Source organism: Argiope bruennichi, chromosome 5 (assembly GCF_947563725.1).
Source record: "Argiope bruennichi chromosome 5, qqArgBrue1.1, whole genome shotgun sequence".
Classification (NCBI taxonomy): Eukaryota; Metazoa; Arthropoda; class Arachnida; order Araneae; family Araneidae; genus Argiope; species Argiope bruennichi.
The window spans coordinates 73577196-73597830 of NC_079155.1; the positions used below are offsets into that span (position 1 = coordinate 73577196).

The 20635-nt window shown below is 28.2% G+C and overlaps 1 protein-coding gene across 4 annotated transcripts in view; it reads left to right on the top strand.

Annotated features, from left to right (window-relative positions):
• LOC129968517 (DNA ligase 3-like) overlaps positions 1-20635 on the top strand; it is a 103067-nt gene that overhangs the window by 28874 nt on the left and 53558 nt on the right. For 2 of the 4 annotated variants that reach the window (XM_056082488.1, XM_056082490.1), the window contains 5 exons: positions 313-459; positions 1372-1506; positions 2897-2977; positions 4417-4494; positions 4826-4882. In XM_056082488.1, the coding sequence (XP_055938463.1) occupies positions 313-459; positions 1372-1506; positions 2897-2977; positions 4417-4494; positions 4826-4882 (498 nt within the window). Of the gene's footprint in view, positions 1-312; positions 460-1371; positions 1507-2896; positions 2978-4416; positions 4495-4825; positions 4883-10049; positions 10328-20635 lie in introns of those variants that run through there. The other 2 variants (XM_056082489.1, XR_008784419.1) reach the window with 2 other exon arrangements.

Consider the following 20635-nt stretch of genomic DNA (forward strand, 5'->3'; position numbering starts at 1 on the left):
TTTGAAATAGAAGAAAAGTTGAATTCAAATTTTAATTTTTTCTTTGTTCTATTAAAAATTAATTTTCATTGAGAAAGAAGAAGAAAAAGGAAGTGAAAGAAATCTCCCAAATAAAGAAATCAGATTTAAAAACTATGTTGAACAAAATTTAAATACATCAAATGTAATTGATTGATGTCAATATTTTTTTACATTCCTTGTTAGTGTTATGAGGTTTTGTTCTTTATGGATATGTATTTCTTTATTTATAAATTTTTGATGTGGCATATATTTTAGTTTGTTTCTTCACATCCTATGAATGTATACTTTCAGGAATCTCCTGTGTGGGAAATAAGTGGGGCAGAATTTTCCAAAGCTGAAATTCATACAGCTAGTGGAATTTCTATTCGTTTTCCTCGCGTTAGCAGAGTGAGAACAGACAAAGACTGGAAGACTGCTACTAATCTGAATGAACTTAAGGTTTGTAATTATAAATACTATATATTTGTTGCTAATATTTAGATATTTACATGAGGCTAAAAGAATGTTATAAAATGCTTACTTTTGCCCATCAATTAAATTGTTTTATTTTGCTTCATTTAACATTGCTTTTCTTATAATTTCCGTCAATATATTTTAAAATATTCTAAAATTTTAAATGACTATAAATTTTTTGAAAAAAGTAATGAAACAACACTGATTAATAATTACATTACTTGTTGCACTATATCTTTTTGAGTAATCATATGTATAATTTTGTTTTTGAATTTTTATCACAGTGTATAAAAAAAGTGTTATTCTCATAATTTAATATACCCCATTAGCACATGCTATGGTACTTAATAATATTCTATGCCAATGAAAGTACCCAAAGAGAACATAGAGATATAAATATTTTTTTGCCAACAGGGATTGCAACATTTTAAATAATTTTATCACAATAAGAAAAATAGAAATGATTATTTTTATTACTATATTCCTTCTTGTTTTCTCAATCGTTCATGAAAACTTCAAGAAAATATTCTATTTTAATTTTCTTTTTTCTAATTTCAAGATATTTTTTCAAAAAAGTGGTTTGATTTTGGCTTGTAAATCAAGGCGAATTGAATTTATACCATCAATAATTTTTCTGATATAATTTTAAATCTCATATTGTCTAATGCCAAAAATGGTATAAAAATTCAAATATTAACAGAATAGGAATGAAGAAATATGTTGTGCTAATATATGACTAGTAAATGATATGCTGAAGAAGTGAAGTTTATCTGTAATTTATTTTGTCCATTTAAAGTTTATCTAAAATTTTGTGTAGAATAATTAAATAAAAAAGTATTTTAAGGTGCAAAAAATGCTTTATTTAATTTGTTAATGTATTTTTAAAATCTTCAACAGAAACTTTTTGAAGCCTCTAAAGAAAAATCGGAACTTATTGGTTTGAAAACTGGATCTGATGATGATGATGGTGAAGATGGAAATAAAGACAGTATTGATAAAGGCAGTGCAAGTAGTTCATCATCATCTGGAGAGGTATACTTATTGTCTCAGTATTTTATTAGGTATTAATAATGTATCACATTTTATTTATTGATGGGGTAAACTGTGCATTAAAAAAAAGATGTGTAAACTGTGTGTGAAAAAAGATATATGTTTGAAATATACACATGGATAACTTGTCATATTTTAAACATTGCTACAGATGTATTATTGTTATTTTTATACATTATTTAATTCATGTGTGTTTAATTCATTCTGTTAAAGGACTTAGAGGCTTCTTAGTAGGCATTTAAAGGAACAAACATTGCAATGAAATGGTGTTGCAAACCACATTCAGAGGATAAAAATTACAAAAAACACATTCTGACTCTGGGTTCCGAAGACATTATGAAGACACATAATGTATATATATGAATGTACATTATCCCTTTGCTCAAGTACACTGGAAATTTGAACAGAGGTTTAATATCAGTATGAAGACAGGAATCTTTGAAGAATATCTATTTGAATAATGCTTGTTGCCTAAAAGAAATAACATACTCTGTTTACTGTTGTACAATCCTCTCAAAAATGTCCCTAAATGTGCTGACTATAGCATAGCAAAGCATGTGGTTTATGCATAATGATGTTCCCACTAATTTTTTTTCTGTTGTGTAACCAGTTTTATGTTACATACTAAAGGAGTTGGACTGGGCATGCAGGAACCATTGCTTGTATTCCATGTTTACCGGATCTTAATGCATGTTACTTATTACTCACTTATTCATTTGCATGTTAATACATAAGAAATCTCACTGCACTGATTATCATCATTGCATTAGACTTCAAAAGCATGTCTGATAACCTCGAGCACTTCCGGAAATCTGTTTTATGCCATAGTATATATGCAATGACATCAACAGCCATCATTTACGTTAATCATTGTAATAATTTATTAAATAATCTTTTTATCATTTTTATTTTAATCTTTGTATCATGATGTCAAAATATGTGTACTTTCTTGCAATTTTTTCACTTGCAGTGTGGTTTGAAACTCCATATTGTATTACTATTCCTGTTCTTCTTGATGTCCATTAACAACCCCTTGAATTTATTGGCCCTTTAACAGAATATTATGTTTTAAAACATAATTAACTTTAACAAGAAAGTTATTTTTGTTTTACTGCAGTAAAACAAGGTTATACCTTTTTTTTTTTTTTAAATTATAACTCATATCATATATTACTCATTCAGATGCATGAATGAATAGGTTTTATGAAAAGGTAATTTTACAATTTAGTAATTTTCTGAAAAGTAATACTTTTTTCATTTCTGAGAATTTTATTATCAGTGACCACTTTTTAATTACATTATATTATACATTTAAGTTTATCATTCATCATAAAATATTACATTACATGATTTTTTCGTCACATTTTTTTAGACCCCAAAAAAGAAGGCTGATGATAGTGGGAAAAGTGTGACAAAGAAAATGAAAACTAGTCATGATCCTTCAAAGAATGAGGTAACATTTCTTCTTTTATTAAATATTTTAATTTCATTTTGAATTTGACTCAAGACCAGATTTATGTTAAATCATGTTCTTTTTAAGTGCATTTAATTTTTTATTGATGTAATTTCATACAAAAAGATTTTATTATTTGTAAATAAAACAGCATGGAAACGTTGCTCTCTCTTTTTTTTTTTTTTTTTTTTTAGTTTTCTACATATTAATAATGGTATGTAAAATTCTTGTTATAAAAATTATTGCATTTAAATAAAAATTCATTTTTTTATGTTGGAAAAAATAAAAAGGCAAACCAAAATAAAATTTGACAATTTTTGTATTTTTCTTAGATAATTTTAATTGTTTAGCATTTGATTTCTTTTATACTCACGTTAGATATTGAACTCATATAATAACGGTTCTTTTTTATGGACTGAATTTTTGTTCTTATTTTAAATAATTGAAAAGATGTTGAATATTTGCTTCCTAATAACAGGTATTTTAAATTATCATACATATTACTTTATTTGTATGCAATATTTAGATATACATCTGTACATTGAAGCATGTATCTTAATTAGTTCATTTTTTTATTACCTTTTCTCTCTTCATGATTTCATTATAATTATTATAATGGCGACAAATGTATTATTTGTCTGTCTGATTATATGTAAAGTTAATAAATTGCATTCTATTTTAATATAGCTTCATAGCTTTTTTATTTGGTATTTGTAATGCATTCTTATTAAAACCATATCCTATATATTTTGATACTGAATTATGTAGAGAGCCTCTTTGATCTCTAATAATTTTCAATTATTTTAAATAAGCTGCGAATTTGTTATATAAAAATTTATTTTTAAGTTAGTTTGTATGAAATTATACAGTTTAAATTTTTGGCATTTGCTTTTAGCTTCATTGCTCTTAAAGTAAGAAAAAATTAGATAATGGTTATGTCCCATTTGGAAATCTGTGAATTTATTGTTTTCCATTGATGCCATTTTGTAATCTGTAAAGAGGTTTCTTTTTCATTTAATATATATACATATATTAATTCAAAAATTAATTATTTAGTGTACTGTGCTATATTGCCATAATTTAGAGCATAAATCAATTTTAAAAAGTCTGAAGTAAACAAAATTTTATATTAAAATAGAAAAAAAAATGTTCCTATGTTAATTCAGTATTGCTTTTTGGTGTTCTTTCTTCAATATCCCATAGACAGTTGAATTGGCCAGACACTTATTTAAGGATAAGGCATAGTAAACATTTGTTTCACCTTCATGAATTCTAAATTTATCTTGAAAGCATTGTAATATCTTTTGTGTGTATATATATATATATTCAGAATGGAAATACATTCCTTCAATTAATACTTTTAATTTTAGAATGCTCACTTTTTTCTTTTTTGTAGGTGTTAAAATAAAATAATGCATATATTTTAATTCTGTTTTCAGAAGACCAAATCTGAAGCTTCTGAGAAAACTGATAACAAGAAAAAGAACTCTGAAGATAGTTCACCTTCATCTAAAAAAGTAAATTTCTATATTACTAGCATAGTAAAATTTATTATATAATTTTTCTGTATGTTATGTTATTGATGTTAAATTGAATATGAATTTTTAAATAATTATTTAATTAATTAGTTCTTCCAAATTTAAGAAAATATACATTTATACATGTTTAATGATTTTAAAGCAAATATTTAAAAAAAAACAAAAAAAACTGAAACACTGAAAGCTAGGATTATCTCAGGAAAGATTAGAGAGCAAAGAAATATATTTGAATATTGATAATTTTAACAGATATTTTAATTATTATTTAATTTTATTGTTAAATAAATATTACAAATTTGCTTTTTTCCAGAAAAAACTTGATGACATGGCAGAAAAAATTCCTAAAAAGGCACCAACAAAAAAATCTGTAAGTACTTTTTGACATTGAAAAAAGTTTGATATTTTTAATAATATTTAACAAAATTCACAAATAATAATATTTACAAAATTCATTGTTGAATTTTAATTAACTATAATTTTTAAAATTATTTTCTTAACATTATTAATTTTAATCTCATCCATTTTAACATCTCATCACATGCTGTTATGTTTTTGCTGTAACTAAAACCAAAGCTCTCTTAAAATTTACACAAAAAGATATATATAAAATTTTGTATAAATCTGAGTGCCAACTGGACGACCTTCTAATAAAATTTAATGATAAAAATAAATAAATAAAAAAGAAGTCCATATTTCTTGAATATCATCTTAATTGTTGGCATAAGAACAATGTTTCCTTTTTTTAAAGGAAAACTTTTGAAATATTGTGATTTAAAAGTAAGCTGACAAAAATCTTTGGCTTTAGTTATAATTTGTTAAAAGTAAAGCGTCAGCCATTACAGAATAATGGTAATTAATGTTGATTTCATGTCATTTTCCTATGTGTGATTGCATTTGTTGTCCATAGTTAAGACTTATTTGTATTGGAAATTGTGTTTTTGTCATATAAACTGAACTGTTACTGTCCATATTAAATGAGGTGAAAAATCTTTAATTCAAGCAGAAGATAAAATATATTTGTTCATAATTTAGTTTGTGATTCGTTTCAATCATATTTTTTTCTTTGTTTATTCCTTTTTTTTTATCGTTATGTTGCAACCGATTTCGTTATTAAAGTACCAAAGTTTACTAGTATTTTCTACAGTTGTAAATTTAAAAAAAAAAACTATTTTGGGACTGTTTATTTCAGAGCACTCTTGTTAATTGTATAATTGTAACTGGATGATAATAGGAGAATAATAATTTTTTTGAATTAAAAATAGTGAATTTATATTTTATCATAAAATTTATTTGGGATACTAAAACGTTGTTATCATGGGTATTGATTGACGAAGATTATGCAATTTCATTTTGTTAAAAATAATTATAGAATTCTGCATTTTGATTTAAATTATGTTTTTTAAAAAGGTATAATACCAATTAAATCTCGATAAATTATGATTATTACATTTAACATGCAATACTTACATTTCACAGTATAATTAAAAAATGAAACTTTAATTGCAATAGATTTAACTATTGAAAGTGCTTTTAGAGCATAAGTTACAGTACTGAAAGTTTGGCTATGACTATTTTGCATCTTTTCACATACTGTAGTGTTATTTATATATATTGCTAATTTCATAATCACACCTTTATCGGTTTTATTCTGAAGAGAAATGTGATAGAATAAATAAATAGAGTTTTTTGTTAAATACATTTTCTTTTAGGTGTGCTTAGTTAATGTTGATTTTCCTATTTTTTTTAACTGATAAAAATTAGTTTTAATTTAAGGTTTGTCATAAAACTTTAAATATTGCTTAGTAAAATGCAAACATCTGCATTGTATCTTTCATGTCAGCCCTATTTAAGTAAAATTAAAACTTATTGGAACCTCCACAAAAGTGCAGATGGTTTTCGTAATTCAAGATCTGGAGGATGTTGTTATTTGTTTTTCTGGCAAATTTTGGAATGGGGAAAAATGATACTATGAATATATAATAAATAGGAGGAATTTGTTTGTACTAACAATCTAATTGTCTTCTCCTCCTCTGTTTATTAATTGGAACTTTGATTGTGGTGTAATTTAAAGTTTCAAAAAAAAAAAAAGTGTGCTGTATATCATATAAATGTAAGCCCGAGCTGCTTATGACAGGGATGGGATTCCTTTGTAGAACAACAGTTTTTGGCTTTTTAGATTTCATCTTTTTCTACTTTTTAAATAAAAGTTTCCTATGATATATTCACCCCTCCACCCCAAATCTATGCACAAAATCCATATGGAGAGAGTGTTAAGTTTTCCACTTCAGTCTGAATAGTTTAAATTGGATGTAATGAAGAAAATTCCCCTGCTCCTCTAAAAAAAAAAAAAAAAAAAAAAAAAGATGTATTGGAAACATATATTGAATATTCATGAATTTTTCAAAAGAAGATACCCTTGAATAATTTGATGTTGAAATCTGTACTAGCAATTGATCCTGTTTGTTGGAAGCATTTTCTTTATTTGACTTTAATGAAAAATACTGGTAATACCGGATCAGGAGGATTTTTCCTCCTGATCCAGTAACTAATATCATTAGCATTGCAGAAAGAGATGCTTTTTGACTTAGAGTTAAAGTATCTCACTGCCAGTTTATAATGATCACAGCAAAATGTGCCAGTAGATAACTGGTGAGTGGAAATTGAAAATTTCAGACAGTTTCCACTAGTGTCAAAAGGGGCACTTGCTATGGACACCAGTTTTCATAAGTCTAAAATTGTATTGAGTTTGAATATCATGAACTTGAAAATCATGAAACAATTAGAATAACTGTAAAGTCACTTGATGCTTTAGGGATATGCAATGCACTGGGGTAGAACATGGGACCTTGTGGTTCGCAGTGCAGTATCTAAACCATTATGTAAAAGCAATTGCCTGTGCAGCATAGTTGTTAACTGGCTTATATGCTATTCACCACAGACTCTCCCTCCAGTGAGTCGCAGATGAGATGAACGATATGGGTGTTGAGTGGTGATGTATTATTAGCTGCTGTCTAATGGACCTGTACCCAGTTGAGTAAGCGAGTGTGTGTGGGTGAGTGGTTGCTGATGCTGTGTCATGTGAGTGTGACAACTTTGAGTGCTGCGTCAAATGAATCTGTCAACTTTAGTTTGCTGTGGGTAGATGGCGCCACAACAGCTGTATGAAGGTTGAACATTCATCGTCCAAGGTCACCAATGTAGGGGATTGTGATGCGTGAGGATACAAAAGCATATGCTCGTGTAGTGTAGTTATTAACTGGCTTATATGCTATTCACCACAATGTCATTCAGCATTTGGAATATGAGGTTATGTCTCAAAAGAAATCTGCCATTCAGTTGTGTAAATAGAAAAACTATTTTAAAGATAAAGTTGATAGAAATCTCTGTAAAAACATGAATTACTACAAAATGAAATTTCTTAGCAAAGAAAAAAAAATGTTTGCGCTTAAAAATTAAGTTTAAGGGAAAACTATTGTCAAAGAAAATGCAAGATCTTCAGTCTGAGAAATTTCTTTCTCATTTGAATCTTGCACACAAAATGAAGCTGAATGAATTGCACCAATGCAACTGATGCTCTAAAGCAAACTATGAAATGTTAACAGAGTCATGTTTGCGAAACATCTGTAGAAACAAACATAAAAAGCCAGTAATGTGCCTAAGATACGTTGTAAAGGTCCATTAAGCATGAATATTTACTAAAATATTCTAGTCATATGTATTTGCAATAAAGTACTGACTTTCCCCTCATATTTGTTGTCTTATAGATATGCAAATTTGCTCTGGATAATATACTTTTTAAAGTGTTTTTGAGAAAATCATATGTTAAAGGTTTCTTAATTTTTTAAATATTTTGAAATGAATATAAAACCTAACTGAGTTGTATTTTTGATAGTTTTTTTTTTTATTTGTGTACCGATTATTTATTTCATGCCATTTGCATGCTCTTTTTTGTGTCACATTTTTGGCTTTCCTCTGTCTTACCATTTGTTCAAATACATCCCTGTTATGATATATATGCTGACTATATTAAATTTCGTTCTGTTTCTTTTTATATTAAATAAACCTTTTCATGGGTATTTTTTTACATATTTTTATGCATATTTAAAATTGTGTTATATTGTTCACAAAACAGCTGCTGTGATAAAGCAAATGTTAGGGCTAACATCTGATATATTTATCAAGATTACAAATTACCTCCATTATTTTTTCTATAATAATGTTATTTCATGGATATCATTTATCAGATTTATATTAATCTCTAGGTTCGTGCATTTCCTTTTTTTTCCCTTGTGTCTTCTTCTTGGTTCCCCCCCCCCCCTCCCAAAGATACTAGGCATCATTCTCTCCCTTATTATTTTTTTTTTATCTTTCAATATTTGATTAAGAAAAGTCAATTAATTAAAAGTTTGTGAACTGAATTTTGAAATTATTTGAATATTTTATTCCTAAATATAACAAGCCAATCTGCACATTTACAGATATTTCTTAAATACAAAATCTAAAATTTAGATCATGTGATGTGATCAATTATTAATTGATGACATTTTGAGGCATTGGTATTCAATAATTTCCTTCTGTGTTATTTTAAGAGCATTTTGTCAAAATGCTAATTCATTGGAATGTTTTGAATTAAAAATGTCACTATATCTTATCAAGAATATTTTATCTTTATTATTATATTTTGATTGAGAGTGCTGCACATTTGTTGTGATTTTTCTTATAAAGAACTGAAAGTCAATTTTCATATATGAATATGAAAAATAAATGAAAATGAGATGGTTTAATGCAGAAGAATCAAATTCTCATAAAGCTAACTATTTCTAATACATAATATATTTTTTAAATGTCACTTTGAGGAAAAGTCTTGTGCATATGATATGAAATGATATTGTCAGTTTTCTTTTTATTCAATAAATATTATACTTTAATTCCGCTAGTTATGATAAGTTTCATATTCATTTAATATGAATATATCCTACATTTAAATTATAGGGTAACTATTGCTTCTTTATTTTATTCTATTTTATGTAAAAAGAATTGTATTCTTTATTATATTCTATATCATTTTTATGAGAGATTTTAGTATAACTTTCCAGAATATGTAATATAAGTCATCTGTTAGCTTTTATTTGAAAAAAGTATTATACCCTCTGCATCTTCATAGAACTACTCCAAAAAAAATTAACATATAACAATATAATCCGTAATCATAAATACTTAACAATGTCAATAGAATTATATTAGCCATTTTTCTCCATATCTTATATGCGTTTTGAATGTCCACTAAGTCTTCCTTGTCTGTGTCATCGTTTATTCTGCTTATGTAAAATGTATGTGAAGATGAAACTTAATTTTTTTTGTTTCCCAAATAAAACAAAAGTGATTTTATTTAAAATTGTTCTTGGCTTGGAAATTTAAATTTTTTTTTTAATTCAATGATTTTTGTCTTAATAGTGAGTTTTCTTATCCCCCCCCCTAAAATTTGTAAACCAAAGCTTCCATTAAATTGATTAATTCAATCTTTTTGGTTTTAGAAAAAATAAAATTGGACTGAGAATATGCAAGAGACTGCATGCTATATCCTGATTGCTTGTCTAACATGCTTTACTACATGAAATGGGATGAAAGAAAATACATTTTTGAAACTTTCCTCAGACTTATTTGATGGAATGAAAATCGAACAAATTTATTTTAAACAATTATAATGTGACACAAGAAAAATTTAAAAATATTTTATTTATAAACAATTAGAAAAATTTCTTCTAACTAAGCTACTCTTATTTTGGCAGCAGCAAAGTCATAAGATAAAAATTATATTTGTATTAATTTATTTTTCTACATTGTGGACATGTTACTTAAATGAATATGAACTAAATATAAATAAAAAGTTATTTATATTAATTTCTCGTATTTGTATTAATTCTTATAATGGAAAAATTTCACATTTTCTTAAAAAAAATTATAATTAAGATTACATTTTACATATGATTTGATGGAATTTGAGGATTTTGAATTACAATGGCATAATAAATTGAAAGCTCTAAACTGTTTTTTTTAGAAAATGGTTATACCTGAAATAATTGTAGAAATAAAATTAATATATACTTGGATTAAAACAAATTAACTTTGATCTTTGAACCCAAGAGCATGTCTGAAAATTTACCAAGATTAATATATTTTATTTAAATATCATTTTATATTCAACAAACAAGCTTAATTTCTTCTTTTATTATTTATTACACATAAGCTATGTTCAAAATGTTTTACTTGATGCAAGAAAGAGCAAGACATTTAAAAAATTGTAATATAAAGCCTTACATGACCAATAAATTAGTGGAAATAGAAAGTTCACATTAATTGCAATATTATCATACTTCTCTTTATTGCTTATCAGAGGGAAATTGTGTTTAGAAGTTTAGATATATCTATAAGTACCAATGTTAAAAAGTCAAACAAGATTCATTATGCCTTCATTAATTCAGTCTGAGATTATGTATAAATATAATATGGTAGTTATTCTGTGATTACCTACATATGGATATATAATTAATGCAGTCTGACATTGACTAGCTGCCTTCAGTGACCAATTTATACATTAGGAATATTTATTTTATTTAATTTCAATTGAACTCTTGTGAATAATTTGAAAGCAAGATGCTTATTTGAACACTTTTGAACAATTTCATAGTTTCTGATATATTTGATTTTTCATAATAAAATAAGAAACACAGTTAGAAGCATAACTTTATATTCAAAGATTTGTGTAAATCCATATCCAAAGATTTGACATTCTGCCATTGGTTCGCTCATTCTCATCTGAACTCTTAACAAATGATAGTTTACCACTAATTGTCTTTTCAAACTGATGTCTGAAATTGAAATATTTTTGTCAAAATTCTATAACTTAAGAATGTTTCTAGAATCCCTATTTGTTGCTTGAGCTGGAAATTGCCAAATAGATCAATGAAATCTGATATCGGGATTTGCCTGATGATCTTTTTTAAAACTGCTTTATGCACAGAAGTGAAGACATTTTGAGTTATGGCATTTGTTGCATTACAGTTATGGAGTAGTCTGTAATCTATTAAAAATATTGATTTTAAAACTATAAATGCATTTCAAATAGATATAAAATATTTTCAATTTTTAGACCATTTAAATCTCAAATGTAGATTTTTTCTGTGGCTTGCAATGATTAAATAATAATTATGATATTATTAATAAATGGGGGATTAATTATTCTTTATTAATATTGGAATAGAATGAATTTAAATGACATCGATTTTTTTTTTTAAACTTTGCAAGATTTTTAGCAAAAGGTTTACAAGTTTGAGTGTAATTATTTTTAATTTTTTTTATGCTCTCTTCAGAATAAAGGCATATCATAAATCGAAATTAGTTTTATAGTTTTTTATTATATTTGTTATTTATTTATTGAGGAAAATGTTGGCCTAGAATACATTTCGGTGTTATGCTAGAATTATCTAAAAAAGGATTAGATACATCTGAATGTTATCTAAATAGTAGATCAAGTACAGATGAGATGAAAATTCCATCCAATCAATTTATGAACTACTTCCATGCCCTATGTTTTTACACCAGAATATGGTCATAGAATATCAAAAGCGATTTCCTGTAATGGTCCATTAGTGTTCAGATGGTTAAATTTCATTTGAGTAAAATTTATTTCTGAAATTTTTCCGATTTTTGTTTTTTTTTTGTTTGACAAACATCTTATATTTTTCCAACTTTTAAATATGATGACTCAAGGAAAATGCTCTCGAATCTCCAGAAGTCAAAAAAGCCCCTGAATCTTTCTCATGGTATGAAGCAATTTTTTTTATAAGAATCCTTGTAAAGTATATCAATGCATTCCCTTCCAAAAAGAAATATATAAACAAATTTATAATAATGTAATTTATTATTTATAATGTATGTTTTTATTTTAAGAAAATACATATCTCATATATACATATGCCATTGGCGAAAATTTGATATATTATTATTGTTAAATGAATTTTTAGTATGCATAGCTATTGCAGGAAGAAGTTTCTCAACGTACTATGCAATAATTTCCCATGCTTTCAACATCTCCCTTATTTTACTGGAAGATTGTTGTTCTGTTAAGTCTGTTATTTCCTCTTCTCCTGATTACATTTCCTCTGCAGCATTTTGCTGTGATACCGAATGCAATTCCTTAAATTCTTCGGTAGTTTTAGCTATTTTCATCTACCAACTCATCGATGTCGTTATTATCCACTTCTAAGCTCGTAATCTTGGCCATAGACACAGTCGCGTAGATTAAAATTTCACAGGCACTTTTCTCAAACCATTTGGAGTTGCATTCGATAACGTTAATCAGCCAAAAAAATTTTTCATATGGATATAGTGTCAGTTTGTGATGTCATATATCTGTATCTTCGCCACTCGTTTTACGAAACATTGCTCGTTTAGCAAGTCACTTTTTTACATTTTGTTTTGTTCGTTTTGTGAGATAAACTTTAAGGGAAATTTAGCTGTATAGTATTTAACAGAATTTTTTAATTAATTTTAATATAATAGTGTTAATAGGTTGGTGTATTGTTGTAAATTACGTGTTGTAAAATATGTAAGAGCTATGAAGAATATTTTTATGTACATTTTACACTACTATTTTTCTTAGTTTTATAGGTATTTCATACGTATATGCACGCGCGTTGCAATGATATTTAATATATTTTTTGGATGCCCATCATTGCTGCTACAGAATTAAAGGCAAATTTTAAAAATAAAATAGGCTCATCAAACCTGAAATATTATCATTCTACGATGTTTACATTTTTACCTTAACCTTTTTTTATGCCCCCCCCCCTTCATACATACATATTATTGACTGACAGATCAAGTCATGTCATATGTGTGTACTGGGCTTAGTGCAGAATCTAGGAATTATTCTATAGTTTACATTTTTTGCTGCCCTCCCTTACAAACGGCAAAATATTCTGTTTTTTTTTAGAACAATGGTTATCGCCCTATAGAAAATCTGCTGTCCACTGAATCAGAAGTTGAAACAGGTTCGAAACGCTTCCACTCCCCACAGGGATACAAATACTCTTCAGGATATGGAATATCCCCAGGCAAAAAAAGATCTTAGGATTTTCCTCGTCAATTGTTTTGGGGGCCGCGGTGGCCTGGTGTTAAGATCTCGGCTTTGATTCGAGACCCGATTCCACCGAAGAACTGTTGTGCAAGCGGGTCTGGTGTACGGTAAATCCGTCGGGGCCAAACATCCTCACCCGGTGTGGTGTGGAAGTTTGGAGAGGGGGATGCCAACTCAGGTGTCGTCCTGACGAAGACTGTCGATAAATAGCCCTAGTGTTGCTTTAAAACGGAACGTTACGATAACTAAACTAATTGGCAATTTTTTGAAAATTATGATGGTAAAAATTCATGCAGAAATCAACTTTTTTTTTATATGTGCTGCTGAATCTTCTTGCGGACCACTCTCTAGGCTCTCCTAAACTATCTTTTGGGACCCATTATTTTAAAACATATATTCTATTTAAAAAATATAGATCTATATAGAGTATGCTCTGTTAGTGAATCGATAAACTCAGAGGACATTAATAAACATCAAGAAGAACAAAATTAAGTAAAATTCGCAAACCACATTGAGATGATGAAGATCGTAGAAACACATGCAGGTTCCGAGTTCAGATGGGGCATTGCCATAATGCTGACTTATGGATAATTCCCATGGTTATTAGCCTAGGAATCTCAAATGACGTTCAGTATCAATGTAGGAATTTTGAGCTATAATTCTAGTCATCTATAATCTATTTATTTCATATAATTCTAGTTCTATGACAGGTACCATAAGCACAACTCCAAGAAATTACATTGTGATGTATTTTCTACTGCATTTATTAAAAATATAAATTTCTCATTTTAATTCCATGTCAGTGGATTTAATTCTTGTTGTCTACTTATTGCTTGGCCTTTAAGCTGATACATGAATCCTCTTCGTGTTACAAACAGTTGCATATATATACATGGGATTTTCCCTTTTCTCTGAAATACACAAAATAATCTTTGAAACTGAAATTAATTTTTCGAAATTTTCTGTGTTGCGTCATTGATAATTTTAGAACAGTCGTCTTGTTACTGCTGGATATTTAGTTGTATTTCGTTTAGTATTCTCTTTTCTGTAAATGGTCTAGTTCGTGTCGTTTTGTTGATTCCTTTTCATGGCATCTATTATAACAGTTGTTATATTTTAATTTAAATAGAACATTCATTTTTAAGTTGAAGATGTTAAAGCTCCTGCTAGTTTGAGTGTTTTTGAATTTTATGGCATGTATAAAGTTAATAAGTTTATTCGTAATACTTTCTCACAGCTTGTATTATATTGTTTGGGCTCGGATATATCTAAAATATATACGAAAGGAAAGGCTTACTGTCGGAAATAGGTAGAAAGGAAATAGATTTATGCTGACGGAAACATATTTTAAATTGACTAGATACTGTCAATATGTTGAATTCTAGAAAATGTCTGGCTCTTTCTTTTACTGATTAAATTTTAATAACAGACTAAAAATAAATTGGATGCATATTGCATCGCTAAATAAACACATTAATGAACATTTTGGTTTTGCTAATAATAATTGTATTTAAACCCAAGACTTGCAAATTAAATGGCATATTCTATTTGGAATATTTATTATCTAATTTGATTAAGAGAATAAACTATTCATGAGATTATTAAGTGCGCCCAAGTAATTTTTGTAAAATCTAATATATAAAAATCTTGTGTCATGGTGTTTGTGTTCATACTCCTCCGAAACGGTTCGACCGACTTTTATGAAAATTTTTATGTGTATTTGGTAGGTATGAGAATAGGTCGTAAAGTATATTTCATAACACTAGGTAATTAGGGTGTCCCTATCCCGTCATTCCACGTTCAACTTATGCTGATGGGATCAACGCTTGCTTGAAATCATTGCCACTGTGGCGTAATGTTGAAAAAGTCCAACTAAAAATAAACATGCACGTCCAAATACTACAAGATCCATCTGCTGACACATTTTCGGACCAATTGTTAGATATAGGCGATGGAAAAGTTGCTGTCTATGAAAATACTGGATGCATAAAATTGCCCACTAATTTCTGTACTCTCGTTGATTCGCAAAATGGTCTCATTGAACGCATATTTCCCGATGTACGCACACAATACATAAATCATGCGTTGCTGGCAGAAAGAGCCATTTTGGCAGCAAAAAATGTGGACGTCGACGATTTAAACTTCAAGATACAGCAGTCGTTGCCAGGCGACTTGGTATCATACAAATCGATCGAAACAGTTTGCGATGCTAACGAAGCTGTAAATTACCCAATATAGTTTTTGAATTCACTGGATTTGTCAGGCATGTCACCACACCTTCTACTACTGAAGTTGGATCTCCGGTTATTTTACTTCGGAATTTGAACCCACCACGGCTGTGCAATGGCACGCGATTGGTCATTAAAAAATTGATGAAAAACGTTATCGAAGCCACCATTTTGAATGGCAAATTCCGAGCCGAAAATGTTTTGCTGCCACGAATTCCAATGATTCTCACAGACGTGCCAATTGAATTCAAACGCGTTGAATTTCCTATTAGATTGGCATTCGTAATGACAATCAATAAGTCGCAAGGCCAAACGATGTCTGTTTGCGGGTTGGATTTGGGCACACTATGCTTTTCACACGGACAATTATACGGGGCATGTTCTCACGTGGACAAACCATCGAGTTTATTTGTGTTGGCTAAACACGTACTGACAAAAAATATCGTACACTAAACTGATCTTCGAAATGAATATTGATTTTCTTTATTTCATTTTTATACTTTAGGATTAAAAAAATATATTACTTTTTTCACTTAACGTTTAACTTTTAAGAGATCAAACAATGTATATGTTCGTTACGTTAATGAAATACATTCTATTGAGAAAATGAATGTTTTTTTTTTCTTATTTTATCGGCGAACATCGGCTACAGTGCCCCATTCCTCTTTCTATCATAGATTCCATCCCCACACACTTACAATACATTCTTTATTTTTTAATTAACAGCCAAAATATTCACTAGAAATGATTTATATGGCAGAATAACGTTTGCCAGGTCAGCTAGTTATTTTTATAAAATTTACTAGATTGATGTTGTTAATACTGTGTGTGAATAACTGGTCGTCGATGACGGCTGATCTAAAATTAGCTCAAAGTAGCAATTAACATAATAGCAACTTTGACTCAATTTTTAGATTAAATACATCCGGCAAGCATAATTAATTCATTCATATTATTAATACCAATAATTTAGTAATGTCAAACCGGCTTTATTTAGCTACATTTTATTACTCCAAATGTAAATTACTATGTAAAATTATGCTTACACGATAAACATAGAATATTATAGTTGGTTTCCAATGCACCCAATCTCGCTAAATGAATCTATTTGTTGAGGTTGTGGACTGTTTCCAAGTTTTATTTTGAGATATTTTTGGAAAATTGGAAAAATATGCTACATTCTTGTAGTATGAAAATGTCATAAGTTTCCAAAAGAAATAAAAAATTGTGAAATTGATAGTTTTAAGGGCTAGGGGCCTTTAATGTTTTTTTTTCTCTCCCACATAGAATGTACAAGTCATATATCTGTGTGTAAAAAGATGCCCATCGATGACGGATTTGGAAGTAATAACCATAAGGAGATTCCATTAGAAATAAAAATTGAACGACTCTAATCAAAGATTGGAGTTGGAGGATTGGATCTTTGATTTTTCTAATTATTTTGAAAGTTAAAATATTTACCGATTTAAAATATAGATTAAAACATCAACATTCTGATTCAATGCATGGGATAGATAAGATATAATAAGCGAAGGGTTTGAGTGTGTCTAGTTCATTCAAAATTGAATCGAACCCGTCGTTCAACTGGCTACATATATTTCGCAATAATTAATTTAAAAGAAAAAGGAATTAGAATGTTGTGAGAAAATAGCTGCATTTTTAAAATAATATTTTGAAATTGATTCTTTATTATTTAATTGCATTATTATTTATTTCAATTATTACGGAACAAAGGCGTAATTTATGCGACAAACGTATTTAAAATTCAGAAATTACTTACAAATTTCATTACCTAATTAGAATAAAACATTTTTGTTCAAATTTAAAAACTATAATGAACTTTCAGGATGTGATCTGCATATTTGGATAATGTCAAAAGTATGATATCAATCTGGCATTTTTCTTTTAACCATTCTTAAAAGGACAAAGCCTCTGTAAAGAATAGTGATTGAATAAGCTCTCGAAGTTTGATGCTTCTGAGTAAATCTTTTAATGGTTTATATTCGTATCTATTATCATACACTGAGACTACCTGAATTCATTGAATATTCTAACCAGATTGGTTTCAATATATCGCTTTATTGATGTGTTCAACTTCAATTGTTCGCTTCATTTTATTTTATTTTATTTGTTTGGGTTTTTCTTTTGTGCCAAACAATAGGTAAAATTATATCATTTTCAAACACTCATTGAAGAGAAAATGAGGAGAAACTCTAAAATGCAGTAAAGATTTAAATAAATGGATAAAACTTTATGGATTTTAAAGATGCAAAGTGTTGGACATGAGGTGTCTTAGCAAGCAAGCAAGAAAGATAATGGAGTGCTAGACTTTTGAAAAAACTGTAAACGCTGGGCATCGAAATTTGGACAATCTGACAATATATGTTGGACAGATATTTGACAATGACATCCCGAACACAGTGGTGGTTGTTCACCTAGCAACAAGTGAATATGGGTGAATCTACTGTGTCCAATGTGTAAACGAGTTAAAATAGTATCTGCTTTGCTGTCCGCTAATGAGGGCCGAGGTTGCACATGGGGTTTGATAAGATGAAATTTGTTGTTTGTCTCCAGGTCCCATTGTCTCTGCCATTTACAATAAAGAAGTTTTAATATGCTTTTTAATATGTTTCTTTATATCGCTCATAGGAATAGAAGTAGGGATTAAAATAGTCTCCAATTATATTCTCCGATTCAGAATGTCTTGTTCTTACGTTTGAGCAATTTCATCCCTCAGAATGTTAATACTCATTGGGCAGAAAGAGGGCTTCATTACAACCCACATTTTTTTTAAAAAATGATTTATGATATTTTAAAAACTTTGCAAATTTATACTAAATCAGTAAATGAAAATAAAATACTTCTATATATTGCTTGATAAAAACTAAACATCTGATTGCCGTTATGGTGACAGTTAACTTGCACATTCGCAAATGATTTTCCTTTTTAAAAACCATCTTTGTAATAGTTTCGCCATAGTACACCATCTAAATTTGCAGCGTATTTCGAAAAAAAAATTTTTGGGGAGGGGGGTGAGATCAATTATGAATCAATAGAGATATACATATTAACCCTTTAAACGGCCATTTTTTTCTAGTCATATTATGTTAAAATATTTTTAGGCTTGAAATTAGAATAAGAAAAGGGATTCATTTAGCTTATTAGATACATTTAATTTGAAATTAATTAATTTGGTTAATTAATAATTAAGTAACAAATCAAGACACATCATTTTGTGTGAGATAAAGAACTAAAGCATCTAAGTTTCTATCTTTTAAAAAAAAAAATGTCAGAGCTTATGCCAACCTACATAAATTCATACAAAGATTGATAAATTTGGTGGGAAGCAAACTTCCCACGGCCTTAGAAAGGAATAAAAAACATTTTATATTAATTTTTTTAAGAAACTGTAGAAAGTGCAGAAGTCTAATTTTGCTTTATTGTTGATCTTAACATAAAAAAATTAATAATTTTAGTTTCTTATCAATATCGGAAACGAATCTCCAATAAATTTGAAAACAGAATGCCTTATACGTAATATTTACTTGTGCTTTTATTTTTACATTTGTTTTACTATATATATATTATCGATTCGTTGTGAAATAGAAGGATCTACTACAGAATTTAGAATGTGTTTTTAGCTTTGCTTGTTCATGTCAGAAACATTTTATTAGTTTTTTTCCTCTTTTATTTTATCTTAAGGATCAGCAATAAAACATTCCGTTATTTTTTCTTGTACTTAACAAATAATAAGACATCCTGAAGCGTTCGAAGAACGTGGAGCGTACAATCGATTCTTCTTCTTTCTCAAAATTGCGTAGATATCAGAATACATTTTATTTCTAGCTGTATCCATAGTTTCTCATTTTATGATCAACTGAACGTTTATTTAAAGCTTTTGCTTTCAAAAGCGGGTTTTTGAAGTGAGGGTGTGAGACGATGACTTTTTTTAGTATTTATTATGCTTTCCCATTTTAGGTATGGTACAAAGGTGTGAAAGTATATCCCAATACTTTGAAAATTTCTTTTTTTCTCCAAAATTTATTTATTCAAAAAATTAAAAATCTGTAAGATTTCAGATAATTAAAATTGCTTGTGGCAATTATATAAAGAAAAGTTACTTTTATTAGTATATTAAAAAGTAGAAAATACTTTTTAAATATAAAACCTGGAGATAAAAAAATAATCCCATTTAGGAATTACTTGACCATCTGTGTTTTAATTTAAAAAAAAAAAAAAAAAATGTTAGTTTTAAATTTTGTGATAAAAAAAGTGATTTTTCAAAGAATGTTTCATTTATTATAATCTTATAGTTTTCAACTTGAAATATATTTCAGAATCCAGCCTTATAATTGCTGCAGAATCTCTTGGCCAATTTCTAATTCTACCTCAAAAAATAAGATCCTCTGATAAATCTTCAACCTTTGACGAAGTATTTATTCTAAAACTAGAAACATTTCGTTTATACGGCACAAAGTTTCTGCTATACATCATTTTGCCCCTGTCTAAAATCTGCCAATCTAACTCATTGTTTCTACTTTCCTATTAAGGATATGACTTTTCCTAAGAGCAAGGAACTTCTTTTATTTTACTTCTCCTTTTGTGAATTTAAATGATGACGAAGTATTTTCAATTTCTTTAAAGGTATATTAGCGTTCATGGAAAAACGTAGAAGTCATTTTATTTTTCAAAACGTAAGTACAGAAGTATTTACTGAACTAAATTTAATTCATAAATTTCTGCTTAATGCTTA